At 40.5% G+C, this 14,162-nt stretch overlaps 1 protein-coding gene across 1 annotated transcript in view; it reads left to right on the top strand.

The window, feature by feature from the left end:
- Positions 1-12,945: 12,945 nt before the first annotated feature.
- HSD17B3 (hydroxysteroid 17-beta dehydrogenase 3) overlaps positions 12,946-14,162 on the top strand; it is a 61,466-nt gene continuing 60,249 nt past the window's right edge. The window contains exon 1 of the mRNA XM_074331481.1: positions 12,946-13,039. Within this exon, the coding sequence (XP_074187582.1) occupies positions 12,946-13,039 (94 nt within the window). The remainder of the gene's footprint in view (positions 13,040-14,162) is intronic.

Genomic DNA, 14,162 nt, shown 5'->3' with positions numbered 1-14,162 from the left:
TGCCCCCTACTGTGATATTGTTGTAGACAGGGAGAAAAACAGCAAGTCAGTTTTTTACTCTGCTGTAAAGGCTGATAATCTTTTAAAGGCTAGTGTTGGGAAACATTACAAAATAATTCAGTGGAACATACAAGATACAGTGTGCCCTGTTAAAGTAGGTCATATGCTCTCCTCATCTCCGTGCAGGTTGTTCACGGGGCTGTGGAATTCAGATCAGATGGACTTTAACCAAAAGTATATTTCCTTCTAAGCCTGCCTAACCTCCCAGACCTGTGGTGTGTGGGGCAGGAGCCTGGGTGATGGGAGTTATTATTACTCTCCCAATCAAGAAATGGGCTGTTCCCATCCAGGTGGTGGTGCAGGGTAGGGCCCCCGTCTGGGAGGTAAGAGCCTTCCTTCTAGTCCTGTCTTCACTGCTAACCCCCTGAGACCTTCACAGGTCACCTTGCATTATGGTCTCCATTATTTTAACCTGTAACATTGAACTAGATCTTCAAATCCCTGCCAACTCTAACTTCGAAACTTCTAGAAGCTGAGCCAGTGTGGGCAGAGCAGCAAATGAAGGAATGATTGTGTTGATGTGCTGTTTCAATTTATTTAAAACAAATTTTTTAAAAATAAATTTTATTGGGGAATATTGGGGAACAATGTGTTTCTCCAGGGCCAATCAGCTCCAAGTCACTGTCCTTCAATCTAGTTGTGGAGGGCGCACCTCAGCTCCAAGTCCAGTCGCTGTTTTCAATCTAGTTGCAGGGGTCACAGCCCATCATCCCATGTGGGAACTGAACCGGCAACCTTGTTGTTCAGACCAGCTGAGCCATCCTGCTGCCCCCAAAACAATTTTTTAAAATTCTAAAATACACATATAATTTACCATCTTAATCATTTCTGAATGTACAGTTGAATAGTGTTAAATATATTCACATTGCTGTGCAAGCAATTTCCAGAACTTTTTCATCTTGCAAAACTGAAACTCCATACCCATTAAACCATAATAATTCCTCCCCATAGCCCCTGGCAACCACCATTCTACTTTCCATCTCTATGAATTTGACAATTCTAGATATTTGATGTAAGTGGAATCACGCAGTATTTGTCTTTCTGTGGCTGGCTTATTTCACAGGGTGATGTCCTCAAGGTTCACCCAAGTTGCAGCATGTGTCAGAATTTCCTTCCTTGTTAAGGCTGAATAATGTACCACCATGGATAGACCACACTTTGTTTATCCGTTTAATGGACAGGATGTCAGTGGACCCTTGGGTTGCTTCCACTTGGCGATTTGTGAATAATGCTGCTATGAACATGGCTGTACAACTATGTCTTTGAGATCCTGCTTTCAAATTCTTTGGGGATATTAAAATAAAACTTGTTTCCTCTACTCACAGAGCACTTCTGACCCCAAATGTGTGGGGTATTTTATTTTTTTACATTAAACAGTTCTTTAACTCTCTCGACTCCAAGTGGATGTCCTGCAATTTAATTCTGACACTAACCACAGTTAGCACAGACCTCACAAGTTAAGGGCTCAGTGGCCCAAAGACTGCTCCCTACTTCAGATGCCTAGCCCAAGTCCCAGGTTGTGACTGGTGCTTCTAACCAAACAGCCGTAAGTCAGGGGTTTCCCCTTCCTCAGGTTCAATAATCTGCTAGAATAGCTCGCAGAACTCAGGGAAGTGCCTTACCTTCTATCACCAGGTTATTATTGTAAAGGTTATAACTCAGGAACAGCGAAAAGGGATGCATAGGACAAGGTGTATGGGAAACGGTTTGGAGTGTCCATTCCCTCTCCAGGAGCGTCATTCTCCTAGCATGTGTCGGTGTGTTCACCAACCCAGAAGCTCTCCAAACCCCATCATTTTGGCTTCATTACTGTTTTCCATAGTCACATGGATCACAGGCACTGTTTTACATTCCTTGTACAACAGTGCACAAGGTTTCCAATTTCTCCACATCCTAACACTTATTTTCTATTTCTTTTTTTGTAGTAGTCATCCTAATGGGTATGGGGTGGTATCTCATTGTAGTTTGGATTTGCAGTGCACTAATTTAGTGATGTCGGGCTTCTTTTCATGTGCTTTTTGGCTATTTGTGTATCTTCTAGAGAAATGTCTATAAAGTGCTTTGCCTGTTTTTTGAATTTTTTGTTGTTGTTGAGTTGTAGGAGTTCTTTATTGTTTCAGTTTACTTTTTGCTTTTGAGAGGCTTCAGCAGTGTGATCTTGGGGCTCTCAAGCTGTGTAACCACCAGCTCTTTCATTATCAATATCATTTCTGAAACCCAGAGGTGAAAAATGCTAAGATTTGGAAAATGTAAACATTAACTCCTTTTTTCAGTGACAAAACAAAAGCAAGCTTTAGCTTTCTTCCAAAATTTTTTTTTTCTAATTTTGATTCTTAGAATTTTTAAAGGAAGATGGTTTTGCGTTTTTCTAAAGTTTTAATATGGCCAATCTTGTTTTCGTAGTTAGGATGCCTGGAGTGAGGGTTCTTACTGAAATTTTTTTCTTTTGCAATCACCGTTCTTTCAATGACCCTTACTTTTATCTGTGCGGAAAGACTTCTGCTTCCATTTGTGGCCAGCAGAGGGCACCCTAAGAGCAGCCCAACAGCCCTGGCAGCTGGGTTGAAAATTGCAATTCCTGCTATATCTCTAAAAAACCAGGTTCTTGAGGTGTGGGATTGATGGGAGCTCCAATCTGGATTTTGAATTAAGGTTAGCGGAGGCTGTTGGATGCAAAGAGGTGGTTCAAAAGGGACCCATGAGCTCCAAGGAGGCTGAAGAAATGTAGCCCAATGCCCCAGGTCTCCAGGTTTCTTTTTTCTTACTAAAAAAAAAATCATAAAAACCACTCTGGATGGGACAAAGATAATTAGTTTAATAGCCTTGATATTTTGCTTACTTCTGGCTATTGTACTGCTAATAACAATGAATCATTTGTTAACTTGGATTTTTTTCTGTTGTTAATATTGTTTCTATATGTTAAATATATAAGTACAGAAGCACTGGAGTTTTGTGACAGCTGAGTTTGTTTAAAGAATAGAACCTAGTTTAGAGACTAAGTTTACATTATTAAATATTTTATCTATTATATAACTATATATTATATATAACAATGTGTTATATATTTTTTATTATTTATATTCATTTTCTGTGCCCTCAGGATAATGACAAAGGTACATATGTCAGTAACTTCCAAGTATGTCAGTAACTTGGGTATGTCAGTAACTTCCAAGTCTTTACTTTTTCCCTTTTGTATGATCATTTCACCTTTTAACTCTTGGTGAGTCATTTTTATGGCTTGTGTCATTTTTATATTCTGTGAATGGATATGTGTACTTGTGCTGGGACTTGCCAAGGGTCAGCAATTTAGCTAACCAGTAGCTGCTACTCTGTGGTAGCTTTTGGAAAACCAAGGGCCAGCAGCTCAGAATCTCCACGTTTCTTTTCTGATACTGACACACATGGAAAAAGACAGCATGCCCCTTTAGGATGAAATCCCCAAGCCATTCCTGGGGATTTCCAAGGTCAGAAAATGCCTCCTGTGCTTTGCAACTGTCACCTCCATCCAGGTTGAAGTCTCCCACGAAGAGTCTCTGAGTCTTTTCTCCTCAATGTGTGCTACCTGGACCAGAACCTCAGCATTACGTGGGGGCTTGTTAGAAATGCAGAATGTTGGGGTGCACACGCTGAATCAGAATCTGCATTTTAACCCAGGCAATTTGAGAAGCCCTACCCCAGGTTATAGGTGCTGGCCGTGCATTTAGTTAAGAACCAGGGTTCTTAACCCAGGTTCACAGAATTTAGGGGGCTGGTGAACATGGGTGGGGAAACAGCACATCTTCATTTTCCCTAGCCAAAAATGTAGCATTTCTTTTCATTTGAATGTAGGCAAAACCACAGCAGTACTAGCTGTTCTTGTGACTTTGTTATCAACAGAAGTTGAAATATTACAGTTTTTGCTGAAAACGTCATTTATGCCCCGCTCAGTATTCTGGTAGTTATTAGAGCCTCTACTAGTTTTTGTTATTTCATATATTCATAAAAAAGGATATTTTTATTATGTCATGTTTAGAAAATATTGTGATAACTTTTTGTAGTTGGTTTCCTTTATAATTTTTTGTATTTTATGCATTTAAAAATTATCCAGAGAAGGAGGCTGTAGCCATTCCTAGTCTGCCATTGTGGTCCGCAGCACTGAGTGAAAAAAGTAAGGACTCCTGCCTCAGAGGGAAAGAAAACATTCCAGGTTAATATGTTTTCTCAGAAATTGTTCCATTTTTGGTCTTAGTACCAGTGGAGGTTTGCTGCCTGAAGGGGTATTGATGAGCCCAGGGCATTTTTTTGCATCTGCCACCTGGTGGGAGGGGGTCATCTGTCAGCCAGTGGTGGTCAGCTGTCTACAGCTGGAGGAGAGAGAGAGAGAGAGAGAGAGAGAGAGAGAGAGAGAGAGAGAGAATGGGACAGGGTAGATAGGCTTCACTGCCATATCCTCATTCAAAGATCAGAACGGAGATGTGGATCCTCAAGGTCACAGTACCGAACTTTATTTTTCAAATTCTGTGACTGCCTACCTGGAGAGTAATGTTAAAAGTCTATGAGAAGATGGGTTGGCAGCATGAGGAGCTCTGGACCCACTCTCCAGTGAAAGAAGCAAACGGAGGGGCCAGCCCAGTGGCTCAGGCCATTAGAGCTCCGTGCTCCTAACTCCAAAGGCTGCCGGTTCGATTCCCACATGGGCCAGTGGGCTGTCAACCACAAGGTTGCCAGTTCAACTCCTCGAGTCCCGCAAGGGATGGTGGGCAGCGCCCCTGCAACTAAGATTGAACATGGCACCTTGAGCTGAGCTGCCGCTGAGCTCCCGATGGCTCAGTTGGTTGGAATGTGTCCTGTCAAACGGCAACTGGACCTGGAGCTGAACAGCACCCTCCACAACTAAGATTGAAAGGACAACAACTTGACTTGGGGGAAAAAAAAAGACCTGGAAATACACACTGTTCCCCAATAAAGGCCTGTTCCCCTTCCCCAATAAAATCTTAAAAAAAAAAAAAAAAAAAAAAAAAAAAAAAGGAAGCAAACTGAGAAAACTGAAAAAACAACCATTTAAGGTCTCTGGAAATTGTCTTAAGGCTATGTAGCAAATGAAGAAATGTGGATTCAGGAAAACCTAATAAAGCTTGATAAGAACAGTAGGAGTCAGCATTTGAGCCTTGACCCACTCCCTTCCTCTCCCCTCCATCAGCTCAGCTGAGGGAGGCTCCATCCCAGGTGGGTGTGGCCAAGAGCATGGGGCTCATCCTCCCCAGCTCCCAGTCAAGGGTCACCATATGTCACTAGGAGGGGCAGGCCACCAGCATTTCTCATCTCTTCCAAGTTGAAGAGGCTCAATTACTGGTGAGTGCAACTGAAGGATAGAGCCACCCTCTACCAAGTCCCTACCCATAGGACAGAGGCTCTACCCCAGGGCAGTAGGCCAAGAATACTGGCTTTCCAATCACTCTCGCACCTAGGGCAGAGGTAGAGGTTCCATGCTGGGGAGAGGAAAGCTGACAAGACCAGAGACTACCAGCCTGCCTAGCACCCAGAGTGGTGGCTCAGAGAGTTTGTCTAGAAGAGGCAGTCTGTGCAGTAAAGAATTTAACCTTATCCAGAAAGATATCTAGCTTTGCCATTGACTTCTGGGAGATCATCCTAAACCCTTGGAATGTTATGCCTGATAGAAATGTCGTCATTTATCTGGGCACTGTGGGTCATACTGGATAGTCTAACAATGTGATTTTGAATGGGGGCTGGCCTTTCCTGAGTGGGGGTTGACCACACCAGAAAGACCAATAATGTGGTTTAGGGTGTCAGCGGTGGGTATTGCCTGGGGTTCTGGAGTTTGAGGTCACCATGTGGGCTATCAATCGTGCCTAGGTAACGGAGCCATGATATCAAAAGCTATGACACAATAAAAACTCTGAACACTGAGGCTTGGGTGAGCTTCCCTGGTTGGCAGTACTTCATGCTTATTATCACACCTCAATGCTGGGGAAGTCGTGTGTTCTGACTTCATAGACCGAGAACAATAGAAGCTTCATATTTGGTACTTCCCTAGACTCCACTCTACGCTATCTCTTAGCTCTTGTGGCTTTGTGATGAAAAACTATTCTGAAATTTTACCTTTTTTTGAAGACTGAAAATTACTTGATACTGAAAGATCCCTTTTTAAGAAACTCCCCAGGGGGTTGGGCTTTTGTTTAGGACAATTCCTTTAGACTGAGCTGTTCATGAATTCTTGTCTCAAACTTGAGATACTAGCTTCAAGAACTGGGGGTGGATAATGTTACCATGTATATTGTTTTGAATGGGATGGTCCAGTACGTGCGCATTTTATCTAGGAAACCAACTGAGGACATTGCTGATGTCTAGATGACTGGCATTTTCCGACTGTGATATTATTCTTCTGCTGTGATGGTAATTTCTGGAATCAGATGGCCTGGGTTTACATCCTAGTCCTGCCAATTAAAAAAAACCAAAACGCAAAAAAGCAGATTGTTGAGGGATTATTTAAATACCATAAAATTTACCAATTATAAGTGTACGATTTAATGATTTTTTGGGAGTAAATTTATAGAGTTGTGTAACCATCCCCACAATCCAGCTTTAGAACATTTCCATCACCTCAAAAGATCCCTCATCTCATTTATAATTAATCTCTTCCTACACCCAGCTCTAGGCAACCACTAACCTGCTTTATATACAGTGCATTTCAACAAAATTTTGCCAGTTTAATCTATCACCACTAAGGTGTGAAGGAGAATGTCAGTTTCATTGCATCCTCATGAGTATTGCATAACATCCTGAAGTTCTATTTACGAATTTATGCATAAGTAGTATTTTGTTCATTTAATTTGCATTTCTAATAATGTATGAGGTTAAATATTATTTCACACATTTGCATACAAGTTGTATTTCCTCTATATTTAATTTTCTGCTCATTTCTCTTACCTCAAGATGTTCTTTGACCTTTGTCTTTGATATTATGTCCTGAATCTGAGGCCTCCTTTGGGCCCACATCTAGGCTAGGCTTTAACTAATTTGATGTGTCTTTTTTTTCAAAGTGCTACCAGCTGTTTCACGTTTCTACTGGTCTCCATTCTCTCCTAACCCCCAAGGGTGGTGATAGGGAGAGGCTACTTTATGAACTTAGTTACTGACCTTATACGGCCCCAATCCTTTCTTCTACCACTACCAAACATGGGTATGTTGCAATTAACTAAATTAGTTCCCCCTTTCTAATCTGAGGTCTTACATGTTTAGTCCGTGGGCCAACTTTGTACCACACATATGTTTTATTTAGTTTACACAGTGTTAAAGTGTTTTTTGAATTTGTTGCTTTATGTTCCAGCTCTGTCATTTAAATAAAAAAATTTTTTATCAAAATTGAGAAATATTACATTAGAAACTGGATTTCTAGCATCACTTACAAAAATCAAAACTTGCTGTCTGTGCCAGAATTTTTACAGGACTATAGTCAGCTGGAGCTGAGTTTGGGTGGATAGTTGCCATTTTGCCATGCTCTCCACCATTCTCTGTTATATCCCTGATGATGTAGCTGAATTTCAGTCTCTATTCATCAGTATGCTTGTAGTGCTCTTTTCCTTAAAACAGAGTTAGGAGGAAAGCAGGAAAATAAAAGCTGAATCAAGAGAGCCAAAGTTTCAAGAGTATATTTGTTTGTGAAAATAAGAATTATACCTACTATATGTCTATGTTGAAAGAATACAGCATAAGGTGCCTGGCTTACTTCATTAATTTATATTACTTGTTTGCTTCAACTGTAGGCATTTGAGTTTTTGATTCTATTTCCAGTGGCCCAGTTCTCAGACTATTTGTCTCTGCACTATGCAGAGTTGCTAGATAGGCAAGGAAACATTTTTTTGTAACTATTTATTGAACTTTAAAAATGATGTATTTATAGAGAATAGATTGCTGATTGCCATAGGAGTGGGGTGGGAGTGTGTGAAATGAGTGAAGAGGGTCAAAAGGTATACAATTCTAGCTATAAAATAAATAGGTGTGATGTGATGTATAGCATGGTGACGAATGTAAGAAATGACATAAATGAAGCTATTTCAAAGTGGAGTTGGAGTTAAACATTTGGACTATTCAGATTGGGCCAAGCCAAGATTGTCTTCTAAACAATTGTTTGTAAAGCCAGCAGGAAGGAAGACATCCTGACCACAAGGACTGATGATTATGGACTTTCTATTTAAAGACAGAATCAGTAACCAATCATATGTAGACAAAAGTAGCTCAGCTTGTCAGCCCCAATAGGAATTTTTTCTTCTTTTCATGTAATTATTCCTTTTCTTTTCTCGTAAAAACCCCTCGCCTTCATTCTGTAATCAGGACACTATTTGACTTTCTGCCTGAATCACTGCTTCCAAAATTGCAACTCTCTGATTCCAAATAAACATTTGTTGCCTCTCACTTTTACTTTTTAATTTTAGGTTAACCCTGTAGTTAATAACACTGTATTGCATATTTAAAAGTTGCTAAGAGAGTAGATCTTAAAAGCCCTCATCATAAGAAAAATTTTTTAAAAATTTGAAACTATGTATGGTGACGGATACTAACTAGACCAATTGTGTTGATCACTGCTTAGTGTATACAAATATCAAATCATTATGTTGTACACCTGCAACTGATATATTATGTGTCAATTATGTCTCAACAAAAAAATAAAACATTTAAAATTTGTTAATTTAAGTATACTTATGATGGCTTTCCAGTTTATACAGTTGTTTTTAAAATACAAATGTATAATAAATATTTTTTTAAAGATTAAAACTCTAAAAGTTTTACATTGGAATTAATGTTTATTGCTATAATAACATCACTCATTTAGTTACATTTCTTGAATGGGCAAGAAAACAGCAGCTAACGTAGACTGGGGAAAAAATAGCATGGTTTCACACTGAAGACTTTTCAAATTCACTGAGGTACTATTGTGAGTAGGAAAATACAAATTTATTTAAAAGATTTTCTGAATTCATACTCGGATATTGGCATTTCTTAATCTATTAAATGGAATTGAATACGTTTTTTGATGTTGAAAAATAAAGCTGGGGAATTTGGTTTAAAACCAAGCCAACAAGTGAACTGCTACTTCTATTTTTGGTAATATGGAAGGCAAAGTTATCTGCACCTCCCCCCCCCCCCCACCCAAATAACTGAACGATAAAATGAGTTTAAAATTGAGGTATAATTTACACGCAGTAAATTACACAGACCTTAAGTGTACTGTGCAATGAGTTTTGATAACAGCCTACTCCCACGAGCACAAACACTTATCAAAATTTACAACATCTTCATCAACCTGGAAAAGTTCCTTATGACCCTAACCAGGCAATCCCTGAACCTCTACCCAAAAACCAGTGTTCTGATTCATTTTACTGAAGATTAGGTTTGCCTGTTCTTGCGCCTCACATAAATGGAACCATACAGTATGTACATGTGGTAGGCAGCTTCTCAAATGGATCTCAATGATCCCTGTCTGCTAGTTATAGTCACATCCTCTGTAATCTTCTCCCTTTGAATGTGGGCTGGATCTAGAATGTGGGCTTGACTCTCATGCATAGAATACAGCAAAAATGACAGGATGTTTCTTTTAAGATTAGGTTACAAAAGAGTGTGGCTTCTGTCTATCTCTCTGACTCTTCTCACTTGCCCGATCTGGTGAAGCCAGCGGCCATTTTGTGAGCTGCTTTGCGACGAGGTCCACGTGGGACCAACAGTTATGTGTGGGAGATTTTATCCTGGCAACAAACTCGAGAATGAATTTGGGATGTGTCTTTCTTCATCTGAGCCTTGAGAAGATATTTATGATTTTTAATTACAAAAGTAATACATGTTCGTTGTGGAAACTTTAAAAATACAAAAAAGCCAAAAGATGTAAGTTAAAAAAAAAAAGCTCATAAATTCTTCCACCTCAATATGAAAACATCATTAACATGTTGGTGAATATCCTTATAAACTTTTTTCTACCGATCACCGCATCTAAAAGAACAATTGGAGCCACACTGTTTAGTCACCTGCAGTTTTATTAATGTTATTTCATTAATCCTCACAATAGTCCTGCAAAGTGAACAATATTTAGCAATCCCATTTTATAAGAATAACTTGAGGGGCAGAAAGTTTTGCTTGTGTAAATCACATGGCAGAGCCAAATGCACATCCAGAGTGTCTTTCTCCAGAGCCTGTGCTCACCTTTCTCCCAGCTGCCTCCAGACCATGAGCTGGGCCGTGGTGATGACAGGGTATGAAAAGGAATTGTTTTTAATGTTGCTTTTTGTTGGCTGCTTCTGTCTAGCGCATAAAATATATAGAGAAATATAACAAATGATATACTGTCATGCAAGGTGTCATGCGAGGTCTCTGGTTCCGCTCCCCATATAAGAATGCAGGATATGGTGAGGCCACAAAGGAACACTCACGGAGCCATAGATAGAGGAGTCATACCACATACTCTCGCTGGTGGCTGGGTTGGAGACATAGGAAGCAGGAGCCACACTATCCACAACCTGCCGTCCACTCTCTCTCTGCCAACCAACCTCACTTGCTAACTGCAATCCGCCCTGCTAACTGCAATCTGCTCTTGCTACCTCAGCCACCATCTTCTTGCCAGCCCCCATTTTCTGCTAGCGTAGCCACAGCAGTTATATTAATGGCCAATGGCTCACTGGTTACAGCTGACGGCCAACTAGCCACAGCTGATGGCCATCCAATCACAGTTGATGGCCATTTACTACCTGAACCGGCACCTTTCCACGTGAGGCCGAGAGCCTGGAAACTGCACTCCTGGCTCTGTCCCCACTGATACCAATTTCATAATCTGTTCAATTATACACGTATCTTCTACTAGGCAAAAAGTATTGCCTCAATTCAGACTTGTCTCTAACTATACACACTGGACTGCACACAGTGTGATCCAGAGAGGTCTTATCAAATCTTCAATCTAGTCACTTTTCACTAAGGAGAACTGGCCCTGGCTACAAATCTTGTGTGATAGCATGGGGGCTGGAGCACCTCGTTTTCGCAAGCCTGCCTACCCACACTGTACTTTCCCACAGTGGCTCCTCTGTAACCAGCGAGGCATCTGGAACAGGCACCAGGCTAAAGTTTGGTCAAGCAGAATGGCCCCCTCCCCCCTCCACACCAAGTGGGTGCTATTTCTGCCCCAGCTAGGATGGGGACAAGTTTTTGCCAAAGAAAAGAAGAAATCAAAACATAAAGTCTACTTCTTTCCTGAATTGCATATTCCTGACTTGATTTTTATCAGTTAGGTAATACTGATAATATTTGTTAGAACAGTACAGAGAGTTTCAGGAGAGGCCAGAAATATAGCCTGGGACTTGCTCCTGCAGAGTTTCCATCTCAGAATGTGTTAGATTAACACTAGGTCATCTGTCAACCTCAAGAAAATTTTTGTGAATGAAGTACACTGTAAAACACCACACAATCCCCACCAAGGTCTCTCATCCATAGTCGATCTGATCACCCAGGGACTAATCAGTTCCTGTACCAGCCCCTATAATAAGCTGATCTTGCCAATCTGGAAATCTAATCGGTAAGGATGGTGGCTTGTCCAGGACCTAAGTGCTGTCAACAAGATAGTTGTTTTCCATTTCCCATTTGTTCTGAACCCAAACACCTTTTTGTCACAAGTCCCACCAGACTCAGATGATTCACTGTTGAAGATCTCTGTTCACCCTTTTTTAGCACCCCTGTAGACCATAACAGCCAATACAGTCATGCTACGGATGGTTAATGAAATACCATTAATAAAAATTCAGGTGACTAATGCAGCTGCATAACTATGTTTCAGTAAAGCTGAACCAGTTATAAGATGGTGAACCCATAAGCCTATAGTGACACCATAACTGTCGTACATCTTATCATTAGGCATTACTTACGTGTTTGTGGTGATGCTGGCATAAACAAACCAACTGTGCTGCCAGTCATATAAAAGTATAGCACATACCTAATGCTTGATAATGATAACAAATGACTATTTTACTGGTTGATGTATTTACTATATTTTTTTATCACTAGGACTTCCAGAACTGCTTCAGAAAGTGGCAAGAACAACAATAGGATAAGTGTATTTGAAGCGAGGGGGACTATTATGGGGAAAATTAATGGCAATGTGTCTTTTATTGTAATAAAATTTTAAAAATGTAAATAGTCACTGTATTTTTGGATCACACCTCATACATAATATACAAATGGGGTTCATTAAATTAGTCTCTCTACTTTTGTATGTTTTTGTTATTTTTCTTAATATAAAGAAAGCTTTATAAGTACAATTTTTTGAGGAAATTATCGAGAGATATTAAGAAGACCTAAAAGGAGAGATATGCCATGTTTATAGGTTGGAAGACCCAATAGTGTAAAAATAAATGTCAGTTCTTCCCCAATCAGCTTACCCCAGTGAGTTCAGAAGCATCCCCATTTGCAGCTTTCTGGCAAGTTTTGTCAGCCTCCCAGTGGGGATTTCCTGTCCCCCCTGACAGCAGTTCCCTGCTGACCAGCCTTATCCTCCTGACTGCGAACAGCTCTGTCTCAGGGAAACCCAGAGAAATTCTTCACCATCCAGTTGGCTGCAACTACACTCTTTCCAGTGAAGCCTTGTTGCGAGCGCCTGGAAGGGCAGTTGCTACATTTCAGTCTCTTCCTGAAAGCCAAGGGGACATTAACCCCTTGGCAGGGCCCTATGTCCCTGTGTGGTAATCGTGAAGCGAGTGGGGAACAAAGTCCCGGCACACAGATTCAGATAGAGTGAGTAACGCAGCTTTATTTGGGAGCCAGTGTCCCTCCAGAGGCCAATGCTCTGGTAAGCACAGAAGGTTATACAGAATAGTATAGAATTTAATGATGAATCAAGTCCCAGAGTCAATCGGGATGGAGAAGGTCCCTGGTCCGGGAGAGGCGACTGGGCCCACGACGGGTCTGAGGCGAGCTGGTCTTGCAAGGAAGAGCTTCGGGGAGTCCCGGAGTATGGTGGCTTGCTCCTCGCAAAGGGTCTTAGCCGGAGTGCCCAGTCAAACTTCTCACAGCATTGCTCTGGAGTTCTGCTTTTATCCTCTTTTCCTTGGGCCTTTTTACTTCTTAGGTGACAACCAGAAGTTGTTTTGGTGAAGGTATTTATCACTCAATTTTGTTATGCTCAGTGTCACACAAAAATGTTTTGCACTTCACTCTTATCAGTCTCACACATGTGTGGCCATATTCCTGTCCCTACCAGTAAACAACTTGTTTTGCAAACCTCAATCCAATATATATAATACATTTTATATGCTCTATACATTCCATCCCCTGATTTCTGAAATGTTACAAAGAAAACATTGAGGAAATCACAATTATTGTGTTTTAGCAAAAATTTTACCTGTGAAACAGGTGTGTATAATATATTTAAGCAAATACTATCCAAAATCAATACGTATCATAAAAAGCAAAATTTCTTTAAGCTCACTTCAAACATTTCCAATGATAGAATTCCAGGTATTGTGAAAGAAGTACAAAGGGTTATGTGTGCTCCATGAGTCAGAACAAGTGTGTGGGCGCACGGATCTCTTAATAAGTCCCCAAAAGGAACGGGGTGTACTTAATTCAGTGGCCATGCCTTCCTTAGATAACCCTGCACTCATGGTATAAACCAATGACTGTATTTTGGTTGTATGTGCCTCCAATGCATGGAGGTGTTTAATGGTGTCATCATGAGTGGTCTTTAGTACGTCCAAATTTTGATGAATAGCTTCCTTGACTGTGGTGGAATTAATCCAAGGAATTGATTTGTTAGTATCTGTGGGTAGAAGGAAGCGGTATGATAAATGTGTATTAGTAGAGGTCATGTAACTATGACCATTAAAAGCCATATTAGTAACATTCAAAACATGAATGCAAGCTGTAAAGGTTAAATTGTTATTTGACATGGCTGTACGATTAAAATAGAATAACTGAGATTTGTTGCGTGTACACGAAATCCATGAGCCATCACCCAAGCTCTTTACAAGTGTTGGGGTTTCAATTTGTACCATAGGAATATCGGAAAACGTAACTTCCACAGGTTGCATAGTGAAGTACATAGATGAAGTGAAAGGATGAACAAGATCTCTAGA

This window comes from Rhinolophus sinicus, linkage group LG04 (genome assembly GCF_036562045.2).
Source record: "Rhinolophus sinicus isolate RSC01 linkage group LG04, ASM3656204v1, whole genome shotgun sequence".
Taxonomy (NCBI): Eukaryota; Metazoa; Chordata; class Mammalia; order Chiroptera; family Rhinolophidae; genus Rhinolophus; species Rhinolophus sinicus.
Note: the sequence above shows the minus strand (reverse complement) of the source record. Positions and strands in the feature narration are given on the sequence as shown.